This window comes from Mustela erminea, chromosome 7, assembly GCF_009829155.1.
Source record: "Mustela erminea isolate mMusErm1 chromosome 7, mMusErm1.Pri, whole genome shotgun sequence".
NCBI classification, from domain to species: Eukaryota; Metazoa; Chordata; class Mammalia; order Carnivora; family Mustelidae; genus Mustela; species Mustela erminea.
The window spans coordinates 44,917,911-44,940,396 of record NC_045620.1 but is presented as its reverse complement, the minus strand read 5'-3'; the positions used below and the strand labels follow the sequence as shown (position 1 = coordinate 44,940,396).

The following is a 22,486-nucleotide window of genomic DNA, read 5'->3' as shown; positions in this document are numbered from 1 at the left end:
CCCAGAATATTTGTTATATTGATATGTTACAGTCTTGTTATAATACAGGCTCCTCTGTTCTGGAATTTGACGTGACATCGATGGAAATTTATATATTGCACGAACCCTTGTTACACTGAAATCTGCCTGTAATTGGATTCTGTGGCATGAACATTAAAGGCAGTATTAAATCCTGAATCTTGAGATCTCAAGACCTAGAATCATTGCTAACTTACTTTATAATCTTGGGAAAGTATCTCAGGTGTTCTGAGCCTCAGCTTAATTCCTCATCTGTGGAATGAATGAAAGCATTTCCTATAATACTGAGTTCTTCTCCTTTGTGTTTACCCCTCAGACAGAAATATTCCTTAGAGCTGATACTGAAAAGGCAAATACATTTCTCTTTTACCTTTTGGTTTATATTTTTAGAATCTTACATTAGATTAGATTTCTTACATGCATATGTATAAAGAGACTGTTTAATGTTAAAAAGTTCATGGAGTGCCTGTGTGGCTTAGTCAGCTAAAGTCTGACTCTTGGCTTTGGCTCAGGTAGTGATCTCAGCATCATGGGATTGAGTCCTGCATTGGGCTCTGCACTCCTGCCGGATGGAGTCTGCTTGCCCTTTCCCTCACCCTCTGTCCCCTCCCCTGCTGTGCACATAGTCACGTGCGTGTGCTCTCTCTCTCTCAAATACATCTGAAAACCCTTTAAAAAAAATTAAAAAGTCACCTAAATGTGTACAATGCTACAACTGGCCAGGAGCTCTCTTTAATATATTTTCTGAGAGCCAACATTCACTAGCATACCAATGAGTACAGAACACCTGAGTACAGTCTTTACTCACTGGGATGCTGGTGAAAGTCGGGTCTCCAAAAGGGAAGGGAAGGTGGAAGGGAGGGAGGAATAAAGAAGGAAGAAAGAGAAAGACAAAGAAAGGGGAAGAGAAAAAAAAAAAAAAGAAAGAAAGGAAAAGCTCCAGTTACTAGCATTTTCCATATTCTTTGGTATAAATATTCCCTCCATCACCATCACGACATCCATGAACATGGAGTTGGGCAGAGGTGTGACAGTTGACTGGAGCTGGCTGCAGTAGCCTGTCTCTTGTCTTATAATCAATTTCTAATTCATTAACAAAGGTTCTAATATCTAATTCTAATTCTTGGGAAAGGTATAACTATTGTTTATATAACCAATTGAAGAATTTGTGTAGGTGTGCATGTTGGCTATTTTTGTGAAAAAAATAACTCAGAATACAGAAGTTATTTTTAAATTGCATGACATTTTCTGGCCTAATTGAAAATGCCTTTTTTCCTCAGCAAGTTTGGTGTGCCCTGTGTTTCAGAAGAAAGTCTGAAATCGGTGATGGGGATTGTAAATGTTTGTTATGTTTCTTGTCTGTTACAGTGATCTGAGCAGGTGTGGAGTTAAAGGGAGTCTTCTCTTTATATTCTAGGCATTTTTATTGCCTTCGTGTGACATCGCTGTAACAAGGAAGGTAGTTCAAGTGTATAGGAAGTGGATCCTCCAGGACAAACCTGTGTTCATGGAAGAACCAGATAAAAAAGAAGCTGCCCAAGAAGATGCCGAAAAATTAGGATTCTCAGAGACTGACAGCAAAGAGGTAATATGTTATCACTTCTTGTTTCTCTTGGGAACTACATGTATTTTAGCAAAGTATACCTGGTCAGGAAGAGTGCCAATCAGTGGGGCATAGGCCAGTGGCGCTCTTTTATCATAGCGGATGCTCTCAAGTTGCTGAGTTTGGTGAGGACCTGCTTTAGTGAGGCTTCTTCTAGCTCTATTTGAGATCATTGGTCACTTCCTAACCCTCAGGCTAGGTCCAAGTGTGTGTGGCAGCTTCCTTATTCACTGTTGCACAAGAGTTGCTTTATAAACCATTGGGTTTTACATGTCTCTTTGTGAGATTAAAAATGTCACTGCTGGGGCGCCTGGGTGGCTCAGTCGATTAAGCATCTGCCTTTGGCTCAGGTCATGATCCCAGGGTCCTGGGATCGAGCCCCACATCAGACTTCCTGCTCCGTGAGGAGCCCGCTTCTCCATCTTCCTCTGTCTGCTGCTCTGCCTACTTGTGCTCTCTCTCTATCTCTCTGTCAAATAAATAAAATAAAATCTTTTTTTAAAAAAGTCACTGCTTTGCTGGGATTGACGTGTTTAAATAAATAGCATCTGAGAAGCTAAATTTAGAGTGTTTTGGTAGTCTTGTCTTGTGCAGTGGCCTATTCCAGAGCACTTGAAAAGACTAACCCCAAAACGAGCACTGTCTTCTCCATTAAGAAGCCTCACTGCAGGGCTGGGCTCTGTCCTCAGAGTGAGTGCTGTTGGAATAGAATTTTTAGTCCTTAGGAAAAGCTAGAGGCTGGATAAATCTAAAATTACACAGTGGGACCCCTTCCTGAAAGAAAAGATATCTGTCATATTTTTATTTCTGGCATGCTGTTTTGAAATCTAGTCTGATAAATTATTTCTAAAAGTTTGTTGCAGCAATTAACAATAAACATTTAAAACTACTAGTGTTCAAGTTATATCATTTTTAAATATCTGTATTAATGCCATAATTTTGATTTTTAAATTTTGGTAAAATCATTTCAATAACTGGTCATGATGTCAAAATGAATAGATAAGCAAATGGAATTCATCACACATCTTAGAGTTCTGTGTTAGAGACTCATTCACTCATTGGACCTTTGTTCATTTCTTCAGCACATATTAAACACTAGACACTATTTTAGGTGTTGGAGGTGGTGAACAAAATGGAAAAAAGACTCAACCTCCTAAAACCTATATTCTCTTGAATTTTGGTGAGTGTAAGAAGTTAAGTATGTAAACATGGTACTTCTTCCCCCTCCATTAACTGGTTTTTAATCTTCTAAAGACCTCATCTGAAGGTTCTCGTCATAAGCGGTCTTCCAGTTGGGGACGAACATACTCCTTCACGAGTGCAGTGAGCAGAGGATGTGTGACAGAAGAAGAAAATAAGAACGTGAAAGCTGGGGCCCAAGCTATGCTGCAGGTACATGGCTGGACGGAGACATAAAGACCTCTAGCTGGAGTCAGTTTAAACATTTTGTTTATTGTGATAGCATCATTAAAGTATAATGATATTTATATCTCCCTTTCGGTAAACAGCTCTTAAGTTCTCATTCTGAGTCTTCTTCCTGACTGCTCACCTTCAATTTGTAGATTTTTTTTTTCCTAATCAAAATAGCTGGTTGCAGGTTTTTCCAGAGGGATTATTATGCAGTGAATGTAAAATGACTGAGATCCAAATCTTAAAAAGTATTTTCTGAACACATATGGAGAGTTTGTCAGTCACCTGGACTCTAACATGCAAGACAGGCATGATGATTATATCCTCTTATAAGAGCTTTTATTCTTTTTTTTTTTTTTTTTTTAGGATTTTATTTATTTGACAGACAGGGATCACAAGTAGGCAGAGAGGCAGGCTGAGCAGGGAGCCCGATGTGGGGCTCGATCTCAGGACCATGACATCATGACCTGGGGCAAAGGCAGAGACTTAACCCACTGAGCCACCCAGGTGCTCCAGGACTTTTATTCTTAAAAATTCCCTGTTTATGAAGAATTATGATAAATGCTCTAAATATTAAATATTTATTAGTATGAATATATAAAATAGAACTAATGCCATTTGGGAACATTGGAAAGAACAAATTGGCTGATCACTTACTCTTCCTGGACCTCAGGATTTTTATCTTAAAAATGGGGATTGGGGACGCCTGGGTGGCTCAGTGGGTTAAGCCTCTGCCTTCAGCTCAGGTCATGATCTCAGGGTCCTGGGAGCCCCATATCGGGCTTCTGCTCAGTGGAAGGCCTGCTCCCCCCCCACCCTCCCACCTACTCATGATATTTCTCTCTCTGTCAAATAAATAAATAAAATTTAAAAAGAAAATGGGGGATTGGGAGATTGATTACCTCTTGGTTCCCATTTAGGTAGAAGGTTGTTAGGACTATAAGGGGAAAACACAGAATACCTCTCTTTTCCCTGCTTCTTGGCACCCCATCCTCCACCCCATATGGGCAGGTGTGCCTCCCACACAGAGGCCAGGCATGGTATCTGAGGTGGCGTGGACATAGCTTACCTGTTGCCCAGTTTTCAGTGACACTGCTTGTGTCATCCATCTCTTGATAGGATTCCTTGTCATGGTATCCTTTTTGCTTTCAGATTCATTAGCAATTTAATAGTCTGTAATTATTGAATTTTCTCATTTTCAGTGAAAATCCTCAAATAATTTGAAATTAACTTTAAACAAAATCAAGATGATTTTACTTGAGTAGCTTCAAAGAACTTTGGTGCCAGTTGTTAGTAAAATCTGTGCCCTCACCAGAGAAGTGCATGCAGGAGCTCTTGCCCTGTGTCCCTTGGGAGTCCTGTTCTCCCAAGTGGATTGCCATATGCTGTCCTCAGCCATTCCACTGCCAGTATCTCCATAAGTTCAGGAGATTGTTAATTTGTTTTTTGAAAGGATAAGTTATATCTACTTGGACAAACCAAGAAAAAAAATTTTCCACATGATTATCGCACAACAGTGTTCAAAATGTTTAGTTTGGATTATAGTAGCTGTTTTTGTTCTCTTTGTATCCAGTATCTTTGGTCCTTTCCTTAGTTCATTAGGAAAAAGTGGCCAAGTACAGGTTGAATAAGCTAATATTCTTTTCCAGTTGCTGTTGACAGGTATAATTTGGACATATGGATTTTCTTTATTTTTATCTTAACCAATACTGACATGCTAGTAAGAAATATTCTTGGAGTTGGCACTTTGATCCTCTTAAGAGGATAAAATGAAAGAAGTATATAATATATGAAGACTCCTCACTTTCACTTGGGAATGTGCAAAGTTTCAAATTCAAATCAAGAAACCAAACACACTGAGTTAAAGATCTGTCTTGCAATGGATCATCTGTGCCATATGTCTTACAAAAACTTGGCAAGTAGCGGCACATGGGTGGCTCAGTTGGTTAAGCCTCTTGACTCTTGATCTCTCAACTCAGGTCTCTATCTCAGTCAGGGTAGTGGGGGAAAAAAGGACACTAAAATTATATTAAAACTGCTATAGTTCGTTAGTCAAAAAGTTCTTTGTTTTCCTCTTTCCCACTTGAAGTAAATTCTTCACAGTCGCTGTTTTCATCTGTTAAAGTGCTTATTTAGTAATTCTTTCTAGAAAATTAAGCCATGACACCTTTTTAATCTTCACAAGATAACCTTAGACGCTTTCAATATTTTAGTTCATCCACTTGACTTTTGAGCTTGTTTATTCTAATTTCTTCAGTCAGTTTATATATCTATTTTAAGATGTTGTGTTAATGGATTTCATTCACCGGTGAGGCAGAGAAGATCTGTTTGTTCCCAGATCCTTTGAATTTGTACTATTGAACACAAGGGAGACTTAAGCATAGGATCCAGGTAGATGGTGCACATCCACCTTCATCACTAGACTGACAACTCAGTCTCCTCTGTTGAGGGGTCACTGGTGTTGTCTGTGTCAGTAGTAACTCAGTGTTACTCTACTGTAGTGCCCCTAAACAGTCACTTACTACATAACAGCCTACATCTGTGCTTCCCACAGTTTTCTACTGAAATACCCCAACAGTGAAGGACAGTGAACTGGTATCCTAAAGGTCTGAGGTAGAATGTAGAGCGGTCAGCTGATTATCTAAGTTTTTTTAAATCTGTTTTTATCCCAAAAATTACCATAGGCTTCATAATATAGTTGTCATATTAAAAGTATATGCACCTGGAAGCTATGTGGCCTTGCCTATTTCCTGGCCCCCTATATCTCCTAGAGATCTTATAGAGATCTATACCCATGTTGGGTGGTGCTGGCCATGCTTCATGTCAGCAAAGTTCATATGCTGGGAGATTCAACAATTATCAGGTGGTTTTTTCCCAGCCAGTGTCCAACCTCTGCTCCTCTTCCTCTCCCTCTTCCTGACCCTGAAATTTCTCACCCAGAAGCAGTGATCCTATCTTCTTCCATTTTCCCCTCTCCCTTTGAGGGGATTTCAAAAAGAAGTCTTCAGAAGCTTTTCTGATTTATAAATTTTCTAAAGTTGCATCCCTTAATATGTGTTAATAATTTTTTTCTAGGAAAGGCTTTTCAGGTGTCTCAGGTGATTCTAAGAGAAGCATTTTTTAAAAATCTTGACTGTTGGTACCTCTTGCTTTAGCTAAAATAACTCAAAGGTGATCTTTGGTAGAGGGAAATTAATATCATTGTCTTTAAGAAAAATTGGTTCAGATCTATATGTTCAATTACATTTATATGTTTAATGTAAAATTTGTTGATTTCAAGGTATTTTTGACAAATGCAGCAAACGTCTTTTTGCTGGAACCATGTCCTGAAGTTCCCATGCTCTTGAAAGAACAAGTTGATGCCTGTAAAGCTGTTTTGATTATTTTTAGGCGCATGATAATGGAGCTTACAATGAATAAAAAGACATGGTAAGTTTATTTCAAATTAATTAATACTGTAAAACAGATGTTTCTGTTTTTCAACATAATAATTAAAATGTTAAAGCCTCCACTTACTAATGGCTTTACAAAGTTAACAATAAGGTGATAATCAATCTTTTGTAACAGTTTCTGTGAATTATGAAGAAGGTAAATATCCAGCACTTTGATAGTCTGTTTTTATTATTGGTTTTAAAAATGTTACTGAATTATAATTAGTCATATTACTTAATAGTAGATTTTTCCATTTTAAATTGTCATCAGACTGCTTTGTGGAAAAGCAATATAACTGGTGTTTTATATCATTCTTTATAAGCCCAGGAGAGGTTGTTAATTGCTCTGAAATGCTGTTAACTAATTTTTATTGCTTCCAATTTGAAGCTTTAAATTCACTTTGGAAAAACAATTATATTAAATGACATATTGTCAGAATGACCAAATAAATAGTACTGTCATACATATTGTGGCGTCATGAAAATGTGCTTATGCAAAATATTTTTATTTTACCCTTTGATTTTGTTTAGTGTCTGTGTGTTTATAATATCCCTGAAAGGAAACAGTGCTGTAGCTTTTTTTTTCCCCATGCTCTTGTCCATGATGAATGCATCACTCCAGCTTAGGAGATATTTTCAGATGTTCTCAGGAACAGAGACCTCAGAGCCACTTTGTAATCCTCCTTCCTCATGTCCCTCAGTTGTTGTAAAATACCTCTCCTGTCTGTCCTTTGCATGTTCGCCCCACCCAGCGCTGCCCCAGAGCAGCCTCTCTGAATCAGCTGGTATCAGTGAGCTTTGGCCTCTGTGCTCAGAGCAAGGGGCTACTACAGACCAGCTCTGGTGGCCACTTCCCTCATGGAAATCCTTGGTGGGGTCCTGTTACCAAGCCTATGTTTTGGATGCTTTTTCTGGGTGTCCTTGAATCAGTACTAAGGGGGCTTTGGGAAGCTCTGTGTAGACCTGGTAGAAAGCATAGAAATAAGGCAGGACTGAGCTGGCAGGGGTCCCTGCGGCTTTGGAGTCCAGTCTTTTCCTTTCTCCGGTGAAGGGAGGGTGGGCCTAAAGGAATCCTGTCAGGCAGCAAGTTCACTGGTTCAGAAACCACAGGAATCAGAGTGATTATTTTAAGGCAATTCCAGGGTCATCTTTCTCATACTGGAAATACTACTGGGATGAACAACATGATTTAAACAAAGTTAAATGCTAAGTCTGTAACATTGAAAGTAATGCAAAATGCTGGTATGCTCGCAACAGAATCATCTACTCCTCTGTAGTATAGCAATAGTATTTTTTTAATTTAATTTTTTTTAAGATTTTATTTATTTATTTGACAGAGATCACAAGTAGGCAGAGAGGCAGGCAGAGAGAGAGGAAGGGAGGCAGGCTCCCTGCTGAGCAGAGAGCCCAATGCAGGGCTCAATCCCAGGACCCTGAGATCATGACCTGAGCCGAAGGCAGAGGCTTTAGCCCACTGAGCCACCAAGGCGCCCCAGCAATAGTATATTTGATGAGTTTTTTCTTTGAAGACTGTGAATTCAGTTTACCTTTATATCAGTAGTATTTTGATCATTTTGATAATCTTTTTTGGTGAACATTCTAAAATAAAGTTAAGCAAATCTTCTCTGTTCTTTAATAATTCAAAAATTTCCAGGTAAAAGTATTTTTAAAAAAAACCTATAGAAATAGATGAAAATACCAAAGAATAGTCAGTAGCACATCGGAAGGGATTTGGTCTGTTTCCCTAGCAGAATTTCCTATGCATCTTAGTGTAGGACAGTCCCTGGATTCCTTTCTTTCCTTCTTTTATTCAGTACATAACTACTAAGCTTCTGCTGTGAGGATATAAGGTGAACTGGACAGAGTTCCTGCCCTTGTGAGGTTTCCATCCTCATAGACAGAGGCAGAATGAACACAGCAGTTTCAGTGGTAGAAGCACAGTGAAGCTGGGTAAGAGGAAGAAGTGGAGGGTGAGGGTGTGTTTTTCTATGGGTGTCCAGGAAGACCTTTGTAAGCAACACCTGAGGACAGGGATGGGGAGGCCAGGGGGAGGTCTGGGCATAGAGCTTCCCACAGAAGGAACAGCAAGTATGAAGTGTGGTGTGTCTAGGCCACTGTAGTGGAGCAGACAGGAGAGGGAGGGTGGGAGGGGATGTGACAGGGACCAACCAAAGGGGTCTTGCTGGCCACAGGAGGGATATTGGCTACTCCTCTATATGTATGCAAGAGTGTGACACAATCTAGTTTATGTTTCTGAAAGATTTCTCAGACTTCCTCTGGAGGAGAGACAGTGTGGGGTGGGGCTGGGGGGAGGGGCACACAATGTCTGGGGCCATAGCCAATGGCAGCTTAAACTAGGGCTGTAGCCAGGGAAGTGCTGAGAAGCAGTCCTGAAATGGTGAGCAGCAGCGTTGTGTGAATGGTTAACCGCCTGTGTGAGAAGATGGGGACAGTGTCAGTAGTAAAGAGTGCAGGAAACCCTGTTCTTCAAGGCAGGGACAGCATACATGCATAATTTCCCATGTTCCCATGGGAGTTTTACACTCTTGGAGCATTTTTGAGGAGGAAGGACCAAAAGTCAGTGTTTCACAAAATACAAAGAAACAAGCTGGAGTCAACTGTTAGGAAGGATTTTTCTAAACTGGAGATGATTTTTTCACCCTCATTTTCTTCCAGAAAACTGTGTAGGAATATCATGGCTTGCCAAGCTTTCTCATAGGTTCAAAAATTAAACCTGTGTCTTTGTCAGTCATTACTTTGGTCAGGTTTGCTTTTTTTTTTTTGAGAGATTTATTTATTCACTTGAGAGAGAGAATGCATGAGTGGGGAGAGGGACAGAAGGGAGGAGAGAGAAAGAGAATCTCAAGCAGATACCCTGTTGAGTGTGGGACCTGATGCAGGGCTCAACCCCATGACCCTGACATCATGAGCTGACCCAAAACCAAGAGTAGGATGCTCAACTGTCTTAGTCACCCAGGCACCCCCAAGTTTGCATTTTTTTATAGCAGTTCCCATGACTGAGGTTTTATTTGAAAATTATTATATTTCTTGTTCTTGCCATGTTCATAAGATGAGTAAGTAACCTTTCATGTGGAAAGGATTGTTTTTTGTTGTCTTAAGCATCACATAAATGTGAGCAGGCAGTGGTGATGCTGAGGCCTGCGATGGGCCTGGGTACCCCACATATGGTGAGGGACATGCTCTCCCTAAGTCTGCACCATTTCTTTCCTCATTGTCCTCTAAGCTGTCTGCTCCAAACGCATGCACCCACATCTCCCATGACTTGAGAGCTCTTGTTATTCCATGCTTCCAGAAACCATAGATGGTATACAGCACAAGCAAACAACTAGAACAAAGTTCCAGATGTTGCCAACAGATAACCCAGGGATGAAAATCAAATGGGGTTAGCTACAAATAGGGTAAAAAACCCTATTTGTAGATGTCATTCTACCATGAGAGAAGCTTAACTAGATTCCACATCATGTTAAATAGAAAATACTGTCTCAATATGTACAAGAAAAGTATAAAGGAACTGTGATTTGGAGATTTCATCATCTGACCTGGACTGAATGACTCTGTCCAGTTCCCTATCTTATCATGAGCAAGCATGTAGGCCAATGAGAAAGCTCTAAAGATGAACGAACTGTTAGTGGATAAAGCCTTGAAGGAGAAGTTAAAAGGTATGATTCCCCTCAAAACAAACAGACCTCCCTTATATACAAAAGATATGTGTTCTTGGTTTGCATGGAATTCCAGAAAGGGAAAAGTAAGCAAACACTATGAAATGAAGAATGTAACTTAGTTGTGAGAAAGAAAAATGCCCTTTGGCTGTTCTGAAGAACTTAACCACTATTAATGTAATTAGCAGTGTTACTTTGTGTCTTCAGTGCCCTCTTGCAAACCCAGCACCTTCCAGGCACAAAACTCCATGCCTTAAAGTGACCAAAAGTGATCTTTCCAAACCACCCTATTTGTGAGTTCCTCTGGAGTTCAGTCATAGTATGATACCGACTGCATACCTCCCCAGAATGAAGACCAGAATGTCCGTTTTATTTCCTACCACAAAGATAAATGGGGAGACCTCACAGGTTAAGTAAAATAATGGATGGGAAAATTAAAGGTTGCTGCGTTCATTTAAATGGGCACAACTATTCACTGAGCAGTTTTAAGGACTGGTATAGTTGGAGAAACAGTCTTGCCTCCCTGTTGGAATGGGATAAAATTAGGCTAGGTTGATACCTGTTTTATCCTGCCTATTGATGTGGTTGTAGGTCACATATTTTTAGAACTTTTGTGACATAAGTGGTTTATTTTGATAAAATATGGTATTCTGTAATTAGCACTCAGATTATTAATGCTTTTGAGTAATACATGATTATCATTGTTGCTGAATTCTTAAAAGAGAATTTCTTGTACCTATAAGTTAAAGTGCTTTGAAAATGTGATTAATAACTTGAGCTTTTATTTTGGGTGGCCAGGGAACAGATGTTGCAAATACTACTCAGGATAACAGAAGCTGTCATGCAGAAGCCAAAGGATAAACAAATAAAGGACTTGTTTGCCCAGAGCTTGGCAGGGTTGTTGTTTAGGGTAAGTCTTTTTTATTAAAACACTGCAAATGCAAGAAATGAATCAGATTTTATAGCAGAATAGTTTTAATCATTGAGAATTTTGAGAGTGAAATTAAACTCTAAATTTCAAGAAATTTCATTTTAAATTTTTCATTTTTAGCTTTGCCTTAAAGGTTATAATCTATTCTTTACAATTAGTGCTTGACTTCTTCTAGGCCTTCCCACCTGTCTGCCATTTACTTCCTCTTTTGACTTGCTTGAGTTTGGTAGAAATTAGGAAGATAACAAGAGCTGATGTCCTTGGTGGAGGGCCAGGAAGATTTGAGGAAGTAAAAGGTAAATGGAAGCATGGGAATGCGGGGGATAAAGTCAGGGAGTGATCAGGCTAGAAATAAAAATGTAAGAGTAATTAGTCCAAGAGTCATTGGGCGATATGTTTCAAGCCACAGATGGAGAGATTTTGTGTCCTAAAGAGGAGAGGTCCATCTCCATGATTGATAGAGGAGAGGAATCATCTGAAGATGGTGAGAAAAGGTGGCCAGGGAACTGGGAGGGAAACTAGAGAAGCATGTATCTAGACACCTGGAGACAAGGACTGGGGAAGAGGAGAATGGCCAGTTGACATTTGCTTTGACAAGATGTTGCTGATTGATAATATTCTAGGCCCACTTGGAAATGGATGGAGGAGAAGATGAGAGCTGGGCAGTAGAGGTAGCAAGTGTAGTTAAGGCTTTGCAGAGGTGGAAGGGAGGAGGAAAAGATGAGCTAGCTGAGTGGACAGCATGCATGGAAGCCACAGTTTAAGGTGGGTGGTTTTAAAGTCTGTTTGCTTGCAGTGAGAAGGGTCCAAGGAGGACAGCCTGGGGGAGAGAGAAGAGAAGTAAAGACATAAAGTCCTGGATAAGGTGAGCAGGACTGGGCTGGCCTTAACAGGGAGCAGAGAGCCAAAGAGATGGTTATGTTTCGTACATCTCACATAATGGGAAGGGTCAAGAACCTGAGTAGTCTGATATCAGACTGAGGGGAAAAGAAGAGGACTTAGATGTTGAACTAACTGCATAGGAAGTAGAAGTTTTAAAGGGTCCTGAGGGTGGTAGCCTATTGCAATGTTTCTCTAGAAAGCACTAGTATTTATGGGATACACAGAATTTATGGAGCATTTCTGAAGGAGAACAGTGTGAAAGGACTCTGGAAAAGTGTAACATTTTATACAGATAGAGACAGTGCAATAAATGGGCCTGCTTTAAGTAATCTGGTAGAAGATAGTATGGTGGATCATGAGCTAGAAGTGACAGTTGTAGGAAGGAGAAGTCAATTTCTCCCCTCAGTTGACTTGAAGTGATTTTGGAGGATATATACTGAGAGCATACGTAGAATACAGGTAGGAAATAGAGGATGACACAAAGAGAAACTAGTTCTTTAAATAATGGTTATATATTCCCATTGTAATGCAAGGGAACCCAACTCTTCATATTAATTTTTAATAATTTAATATGACTGAATGCTCTTGGCTCGATGAAAAATATATGAGAGGCTACAGAAATAATTGACATGTACTAACTTGCATCCTGTCACTCTTACTCTGATTATCTTGCCTAGTTATTAGATACATGAAGTGGTCTATACATCATTTTGTATGCGTCTAACCTTTTGCTAGGGTGGTACTGACCACTTGCTTTGCTTCCTACCTGGAGTACAGATACTCTGCTCACTTGGCTCTGACTGTCCTGGAGAGTTTCACCTCAGCACCTTCTCAGTCTCCAGCCCTGAGGGGACTAGAGCGCCAAGTGAAGTGGACTGAAGCCAGGCTCAGGCTAGTGGGTGCTTGGACCTCATTCCTCACCAGTTGTCTGGCCCTGCATGCATGGGATGTATTGGAATTGGAGCAAGAACTTGTCATTGAATTAAACAAGAATCTATTGTGAAGTTGTATTTGTTGGTTTGTTTGATTTAGTTTTGGTTTGGGAGAAAAAGTCCCCTTTATTAATGGAGAATCTTGTCAGATCTTGAAAATTAGTTTTAAGTTCATGATTATTAATGCTTTTGATGTCATCCTTATTATTTTAGCAGTGGTTAGATGGATCAAGAAGAATGCTTAAATTAAGAAGCAGCATAAAATAGTAGAGAGAGGATGAGCTTTTTGGAGGTAGACAGATTCTGGGTTCTGATCTCAGCTGTGGTACTTCCTGGCTGTGTGGCCTTGAGCAAATCACTTCACCTTCCTGAATCTCTTCCCTAATTTGTCACTAGAAGTGACAGACAGAAGGAAAGGATTCCTTCTGACTCTGCAGTATTGTCATAAGAATCAGAGTGGGTTCATCTGGGATTTATGATCATCTGTTGACCTCCCGAGCCCTTTCGTGGGATCCAAGGTGGGGAGAAAAATGTGAAAGGTCTGGACAGCTCAGCCAGGCAATCAAGTGGGCATCATCTTAATTCCGTACTAAAATTAAACTTGCCATCAAATTGTTTGTTCATGTAGACTGTCTACAATTGCCAGATGCTTGATTTTTTAAAAATTTAAATAAGGAAACTATTAAAGGGGACAGGAAATTTGGAGTTGCCATTGTCCATTTCTCTTTTTGAATTTTTCCTCTAGTGTTTATAGTTTCTTCTCTCAGTAGATAACTTGGGTTGGCAAATTTTCTTTAAATGATAGTTGGGTTTTATTTGGATATTTATCAGATAATGGTGTTTGCCATAAGTGATGTTTTAATCTGTTATCAATGCTAAATAAGACCTTATGCTTAAAGCTCTGGAAGTATTATCAGGAAACCTGGACTATGGTCCTTCTAGTTACAGTACGGAATTATAGAGTTCCCTAAGTGTGGTGAGTAGAGGAGTGCAGCAAGTGGTTGGTTGGGGAACGTTTTATGAATGAATGTGCTTTTTAATACAGCTTATTTGCCAAGATATATTTGATAAAACATGAATTTCAGTGCTGGAGGAACTTTGGAGATGTTCTTATTCAGCTTTTTGCTTTTGACCAGAAATGACTCCAAAATAGCTCACAAATCAAGTTAGTGACAGAACTCCGACTGTGGGGCTCCCTGTTTCCCTCCTCCTAGACAAGGGTAACTTGCCGAGAGAGCAGCCTGCATTCATGCGCAAATGTGTCACCCCTGCCACCCCTCCCCTGCACACGAGGTGCCATGGTTTTGTTCTGGATGCAGGTGTGTGTAGCTGTGATTTATGATAATGATAATGATTTGCCAGGTCTGTGCACATGTTTCTGAGATTTGCTAAGATAAATTTAATAAACTGCAAGAAGTCTGTGTTCTGTCCTTGTTCTATAATTAGTCAAGAAAGTGAAGCCAATGAAAGATTCCCAGTACAGGGCATCTTCTACCACACGAAAATTCTGCTTTTAACCTGACTGTAATGAGACATGAGGCTGAGCGCTGGTAGCATTACCAGCCTCTCCTCTTACTCCGTTGGGATTCTCTTTGATCTACTCTTTATTAATTTTATTGCATATGTGCATTTTATGGTAATGCCCTCAAACTCATTTTGAAAACAGGAGTGTAAAATGGAATAAATAGAAGATGGCATTTTAGTCATTAAAATATATGTGATAAGGTCTTAGTAAAAATGAATGATAAAATTATTTTAGCTTTTTCTTTTGCATTGTTCTTTTGCATTCATCTACCTTAGAATTGGATTTTCAGTATGAATATTTAAAACCTTGTTTTCACTATATTTAATGACTTTAGCTCAGCTTTCACATTTTTACCCTTTTAAAACATGTGGAAAATGTGAGTTGAAACGTAGAGAACAGGTACATTGCATAAGGGTCACTTTAAATATGATTTTTCAAGTGTTTGGAACAGACCTGCCTGATTACTGACTATTTTTTCTCAAAGTTTTCCTGTGTGTATGTTAAAGAAAAATTTCTCTTGTAATTAAAACACCAGTTTGCCCCATCACATGCATAGGACAACTCCCATTGATTGTGGGAGTCTATTTTGTATCTGGGGTGGGCAGAAGTATTTGCAGGTTGGCACCTTAAGGAGCACATTTAGCTCTGATAACAGATCAGGGAAGTTAACACAGACTTTGAATATGACTATTCCCTCTAGTAAGATTAGGAAAGCCTTTGGGACTCACCTGTGAAGGACTTGGCACTTTTTTCAAGGCAGATATATTTTGATTTGGATTTTAAAGGATGTGGAACATTTTGGTGGAGGTAAGGAACTAAGCCATTTCAAGGTAAGGAAATATCCAGAACATATGCGTAGTTGTCTGGTAGGGTTGTTCATGTGACTATTTATACTGCTTTGAACCATAAGGCTAGAGGAGGGACAGAGAAGTAAATGGACTCTTAAGGAAAGAGCTCTGATAGGGAAATGCAGAGAGTGTGGGAATGGAGGCTACTTACTGGTGGCTGGGTCGGGTAGCAGTCAGGGACACCTTGGAGGAAGTAATATCTACATTGTGCCCTGAAGAATGAGAGTTAAAGAGTTAAAGTTAAAGCAAAAAAGAAGGGAATAGAGGAAGGAAGACTACATGCAAACGCCAGGAGCAGGAGAGACCAGGTCAGGGAACTGGAAGAATCTCAGCAGAAGCATTGAATTTTTTTTACTCTTATGCTATATTAACAGGTACCTGAAGAACATGCAGCTGGAGTTCTCTAGTATGTAGGTAGACAAGGTCAGGAAACCAGAGAGGTCTGGGCTGAACATGGAGATTCAGAAGTCACCAGTATATACATATAGTAATTGGAGCCATGAGAATGGAGATCAGAACCCCTCAGGCAGAGGTGGGGTGTGCAGGAAGGAAGAAAGCCAGAGCAGTTGGTTGACTGGGGAATGAGGAGGTGCACATGCAGGGAGTGTGGAATATTCTTTCAAGAAATTTGGCTTAAAAAAAAATTTTTTTTTTTTGGCTTTAAAAGTTCTAGGTTGAGGGGAGAATCTGGCTGAAGGGAACTTTTTTGTTTGTTTTTTGTTTTTAAGATGAAGTAGACTTGGAGCATGTTTAAATACTGATGGGGAGTTGCTGGCAAAGTAGGATAGACTGAAAAAGGAAAGGCAGGGTTAATGGAAACACAAAGACCCAGGAGGAGGTTCAGAGCAGAGATGGAAACAAGCATAGAAGAGTAGGAACTCCTCTTCACTTTCAGCCTGCAAATAAGGAGAAGCTGGGCAAACACCTGTGCCTTGTGGGTAAAGGTTGAGGGCATTCTTGCTTAATGGATTCTGTTTTCTCTGAGGTCTGCAGTGAGCTCATCTGCTAAGAAGCAGGGAGGAGTTGGTGGGGCTGGAGGTTTACGTATTTAAGAGGAGGCTAGAAACAGCCACAGTAGAGAGTGCAAGAGAGAGAACTGTCTCAAGAAGTAGAATAGTTGTTCTGAGAGCTTTGTCTTCTTCCCAGTTACAGCAGAGGACTAGCCGCAGGCACTAGAGGGATTTTGAATCGGTACCTTTGTTCATGATGAGAACTGATTTTTCTGTAGCTCAGATCCTGGTTACAGTTGATCAAATGAATTTTGAGAAACTAAAAGAAAAACAAGATGAAGTGCTTTTTTATTTTAAAGTTCATTTTATTCATAGTAACTTAAAATGTTTTGTTAAAAGTCGTTCTTCTTCCAAGTGAGGGTGATCCAGTTCTCCTGTTGCTTGGTTCTAGACGCTCATGGTGGCATGGATCCGAGCAAACCTCTGTGTGTACATTTCTCGAGAGCTCTGGGATGACTTTCTTGGTGTGCTGTCCTCCCTCACGGAATGGGAAGAACTGATAAATGAGTGGGCCAACATCATGGATTCCTTGACAGCAGTGCTTGCAAGAACTGTTTACGGAGTTGAGATGACAAACCTACCTCTGGACAAACTAAGTGAACAAAAGGAAAAGAAGCAGCGAGGCAAAGGTACTTTCACTCTCACAGAGTACCACTGATGTCTGAGACCGAGGAGGAGTGTATATCTATACATATAGGCATTTCATGAAATTTCATAAGAAACAGAACCAGCCATACAAGTGGTGTCTTTTTTTCTTTTTTTTTGGATTTTTATTTGTTTATTTGACAGAGACAGAGATCACAAGTAGGCAGAGAGGCAGACAGAGGCAGGCAGAGAGAGAAGGGAAAGCAGGCTCCCCATGGAGCAGAGAGCGCGATGCAGGGCTCGATCCCAGGACCCCAAGATCATGACCTGAGCTGAAGGCAGAGGCCTAACCCACTGAGCCACCCAGGTGCCCCAAGTAGTGTCTTTTTAATGGTGGTATTGGATTGTGTTTTGTAGCACTCTGTCTTCTTAACGAGGATGATGAATTTATGAAGGAGCTTTGAATGAAGAAGAAAGATGAAGGAGAGTAGCTGTAGTAGCAACAATAATAATAATGGCTCATGCTTGTATGTATTCTCTCTCTTCACCCTCATGGTAACTTCTGAATTACAATCCCAGTATCATAGATAGAAAAACTGGAGTACACAGAGTCCATGGTGATGGACTCATTCAAGTTACATAGCTCAGAAGTGGGAAAGCCATTAATCAAAGCTAGGCAAGTCCAGCTCCAGGCACCACACTAGAAAGACGCATTCCATTGCCTGCTTAGGATAGTTAGAAAAATTCTGAATGTTTCAGATGGGTGTCATTTTGGCCTTTTTTGTGTTTCTGGCTTAAAATTGTTCTGACACCTAGAGTCTGATCAAGGTGGAAAACATCAGTGGTGGTTTCTATTGGGGACAATGATTTGTCTTCATTACTGATTTAAGGCTATGATATAGTCCTTGGATTAATGCAGTTTTACTCCAATTTATTATGTTAAGATTTTGAGGCATATCATAGAAGTATCTATAATACAATAGATAAAATGCGTAAGGACACTGGGGAAAAATGAAAGGTGGTGGAGTTGCAGGAGTGGTTAAAATGCCAGAATGCATGCCAGGAAACCTCCTATGCTTGCTGGGCAGGGGGGCAAGCTTAGATTTTTATCTTCACAGGGTTACAGTAGAGGATCATAGATTACAAAAGGGAAATATCCATAGCTTTTCCTGGTCCTAAGACCTGGGAGGAGTTTCTCCTCCAAAGACTCATAAAGTGTGCAATGCTTGTTGTCGGTAGACTTCATCCTCAACAATACCCTTATTATAGACTGTATCAGCTTTTCCTGTGTAACAGATCACCCCAAAGCATAGTGGCTTAAAGGAACAGCCAGTTGTTTAGATCATGATTTTATGAGTTGGCAATTTGGGCTGGACACAGTTGGGCAGTCCTGCTGGATTCATTCCTGTGTTTGCAGTCAGCTAGGCTGTCAAATAATCAGCTAGGCAGCTCTAGGGTTGGCCAGCTGTCAGCTGGGGCAGTGGTGTGGGGACTTGGCCTTATACCTTTCACCACCCAGCAGGCCAGCTCAGGCTTTTTTTTTTTTTTGGTGAGGACTTAGGGTTGTAGGAGCAGCAACAGGACAAGCCCAAATTTTCAAGTGTATTTCAGATCTCTGCTTGTTCAGTTTTGCAACCAAAGTAAGTCTGGTGATGAAGCCCAGGGTCCCTGTGGAAGAGGACCACAGAGGATGTGGATGTGGGCAGGTGCGAGCCAGTATGCTGATAATTTAGCCATACAGATATGTAATTAATTTGACTGATTCTTATAATATTTTTGCTGCAGTCTGTGAGTGGCTTTATTTATTTATAGGAAGGTAAACAATCTGAAAAACATTATTTATGGAATGATACAGAATGAATTTAATTATTTAATTAATGACCATGGCAAATATTTCTCATTTATCTATTATATTGCTTTATTATAAAAACCAATTTAAATATTCATTATGGAAATACTTGCCTTCTAAGCACAGGAATTGTGGAAACAAAATACACTCTCAGGAGCCTGGGTGTGAAAACAACCCACAGCGGGTAGCCACCAGCACATTACCTGTACAGAAATCTCTGTCTTATTCTCTTTTTCTCCTGTATTTCTTTTGGACCCTTGATCACTCGTTTGAAATATTTGACCAGAACTCTGTGAGAGGAAAGCAGAGAAGTAGTATCTAATTTTGCAACAAGAGAAGCTGCTGATTATATACAGTTGTATTTATGAAATTTGCTGAGCAACACAGGCTGTGGAATGAATGATAATGAATTCAGCCTTTAAATTATTTTTTTTTGTCTTATACTTTATCAGGCTGTGTTCTAGATTCTCAGAAAGGAACTACTGTGGGGAGATCCTTTTCTCTCAGCTGGCGGAGCCACCCAGATGTGACCGAGCCAATGCGATCCAGGAGTGCCACCACATCTGGGGCACCAGGAGTTGAGAAAGCAAGAAATATCGTTCGTCAGAAAGCAACCGGTAAACATTTAACTATTTCTCTAAGGTCTAGTTGCTATCTGAAGTGGATCTATAGGAATAAAATGTTTTAAAAGTTTTAAAATTCCACTCAGAACTTAAATACATGGCCTTTTATTGAATGGGATATTTCCATATCTTTTAGTTGTCTGTTCCAGTTACTCTTCAAATCCATTTTTTGATACTTATTTCTGAATCTTTCATTGTGAAAAAGAAACTTGAGATGTTAGTATTGAGTGAGATATCTGTGCAAAAGAGAAAATAGATATTTTGTTTAAACCCTGAAGAAAATACATTCTCTGTCATCACACAGTTGCACCACTGTTGTTGTTGAGCACCATTAATCTTAGTGTGGCACTGTTCCAGCAAAGAAAAGGGAATAATGTACTTCGTTTGCAGGACTGGAGGGGGAGAGTTAAGTGTTTTGCTTCTTTTGGGAAATAGAGCTTTACATGCCTGGAGCTGTTGTCCTTCTAGCCTGTTAGAACTAACAAGAACTGGACCAAGAACCCAAAGTCTTTTTGATTGGTTTGCTACACTTTTCTTTAAAGACCGAAAGAGAAATCTTTAAAAAGTAAGCTTATATTCCGTATTTGATAAGAACAAATAAAGGCTCTTCTCCCTTACCCCCAATAATTTTGAGGCTATAACTACATTTAAAACAAATTTATCTGAGTTTCCTGTGTTTTTTCATGTCAGTAATAACATGCTGCTATAATTGATATTTAGCATGTTGACTGAAGAAAGGCATGATATTCTCTGGTCATAAATCAGAATCATTTCTACTCAGTGATTTTTACAGTGCTTAGTATAGTACAGATGGCTTGGAATCCTGTTGGAGTCTTTATGAAAATCTAGTATACCTAATATATTATAGCTTAACCCTAACTGTCTAATGCTCTTTGCCATAAAAAATTTGTTGATAATTATCACTTTATCTACATTCACCTCCTGTTCTACTTTTGCTTTTCTTCATCCTCTCCCCTGAGGAGAGACTCATTTCCTAATAACAGGCAACTTTGAGGAAGGCTTACTCAGTGATTTCCATTCTTGTCCCAACTCCTAAAAACTCCTTTTTTCCATTTTAATCAGAGCAGAACTTTGTGACAAAGTGGCATCATGCCACAGCTGCCCAGACTCCCTGATACCCCTCAGGGCCCTAGAACTGTAATGATAATAAAAGTGGTCATTCAAAACACTGTGTAAACTCTACATTCACATTTTAATGAGCAACAAACTATTGTATGTTGCATGCTCCTTGTTCCCCTACGTGGCCAAAACACAGCTATAGATGAAATTGTATTTTAGTTTTTCAACAGGTTTCAGACCAACAATAAAATAATGGCACCGGTAGCATTCTTAGTAATCTTTGGTGCATTTATGCCAGCAATCTTCTGTTCATCAGTGTTCTCAAAAAGCCATGGTATTGCAGCAATAAATACTTTTACAAAATCATGTTAAAGACATTTTAGACTATGTCACTTTAAAGTCATAAACCTGGCCTTTTTAGGATTAATTAAATTAATTAAATTTAAATTAAATTGAATTTAAATTAAAAACATTTGGAACCATAATCCTTAAAAGATAATGAGATAAGAGCTATTGAGTTGGACGGGCCTATTACCTTTATGTATTTTGTACACACATATGTGTATCTTTTTTTTTTTTTTTTTTAAGATTTTATTTCTTAGTAATCTCCACACCCAAGGTGGGGGCTTAAACCACAACCCTGAAATCAAGAGTTGCATGCTCCACCAGTGCCCCATGCATTTCCTATTCTGTTTTACACATTTATCTTTTTAGTTGCCTGTGAAAACAATAGTCTCTGAAGATTTTATTATATCATGCTGTTTTATAAAATTAATTTATATAGACTAATAGTTACTATATAAATAAACTGGTTTTACTCAGTTTTTTTATTTATATATTGTGTAATCATTCACCTTTCTATCTTTTAAAAAAGGCCCAGAATACTTTCACGGTAGATTTTGACTTGTGTGGAGTCTCCTGTTAATGACAGAACAGCAGCTGAGGAAGTTAGTTTTCACCACATTTATTTAGCATTAAAGTGCTTATTATGAAAGGCCCGTTTGAAAGTGACTTTTTTTTCCTAATCCCAATACAAGAATAATTTAAGACCATTATAGTATAATCTGGCTCACAGACTAAATGTAGATTGGGAAAATGTTAGTGATGGTGATAAGATGAAAATAATAAAATAATCAATTGCGGAGTAGGGAAATGGCAATTAATTTAACAGAGAATCAACTACTTTGCAACTTAAAGGAAACTGACAAGGAGAGTCTTAAAAAATTATAAAGGAAAACTTTGTTCCTGAGTGTGAATTATGCTAAAATTTTAGGTGTCTAAAATGAAAGATTAAAGCAAGTCAGTTTCCACACAAAAAAGTTATCCTAAGTTTTATTATTTCTAAAATATCTAGTGACCAGTTTTGAGAAAATGTAGTCATTTCACTTATAAAAGGAAAGCTCTTCTAAACACCTCTGACATTGAGAGATGAACACATCTTTTAGGAAATTTGAAGTAAGTCGGTTTGACATTTGCATGGAAGTCATTGTCCCTTAAGTATTATCTTACCCATTCATGAAGTATACTATTAATCAATTTAGATGTGGGAGAAAGAACTGGGAATTTGCCAGAGAATGGGGCCCGTGAAGACGCAAGGAAGTAAAAAGTTTATTTCTCTCTTTACAAATGTATCATTCTTATTTGTATTTCTGTTTCATTAATGTGAAATAAAATCATGTAAAAATAATAAAACAGCAAGTAAACCTTTATATTTAGTTTTAAGAATAAAAGTGATCTTACTGATGGTAGTTTCATATATATGAGGTGTATTCTCTTCCTTTGTTTTCTTCCTCTGTTTTCTCAAATGGTCATTTCACTAGCAGTCTTTTGAAAACTTAAGAGCATTATAAAGTTCATACTAAGAAATTATGGATTTAATAAGCACGAAGTGTGTTATGAAAGGATGAGTTTCATGGAAATTCCAAATCTTTTGATGTTCAACTTGACTTTTATGTGTTTCTGAGGTTTTAGGACATTTAATTTTCTAAATGATTTGCTTTTGAATACAGTCAGCTCTCAGTAAACTAATTTTTGAATTACTTATATTTTAGAGCAATTTTAGTCTTAGGCTAGATTTTC

At 39.0% G+C, this 22,486-nt stretch overlaps 1 protein-coding gene across 9 annotated transcripts in view; it reads left to right on the top strand.

The window, feature by feature from the left end:
• RALGAPA2 (Ral GTPase activating protein catalytic subunit alpha 2) overlaps positions 1–22,486 on the top strand; it is a 324,605-nt gene that overhangs the window by 98,698 nt on the left and 203,421 nt on the right. For all 9 annotated transcript variants that reach the window (XM_032351550.1, XM_032351548.1, XM_032351549.1 and 6 more), the window contains 6 exons: positions 1,436–1,603; positions 2,876–3,013; positions 6,312–6,460; positions 10,941–11,052; positions 16,662–16,899; positions 19,157–19,321. In XM_032351550.1, the coding sequence (XP_032207441.1) occupies positions 1,436–1,603; positions 2,876–3,013; positions 6,312–6,460; positions 10,941–11,052; positions 16,662–16,899; positions 19,157–19,321 (970 nt within the window). The remainder of the gene's footprint in view (positions 1–1,435; positions 1,604–2,875; positions 3,014–6,311; positions 6,461–10,940; positions 11,053–16,661; positions 16,900–19,156; positions 19,322–22,486) is intronic.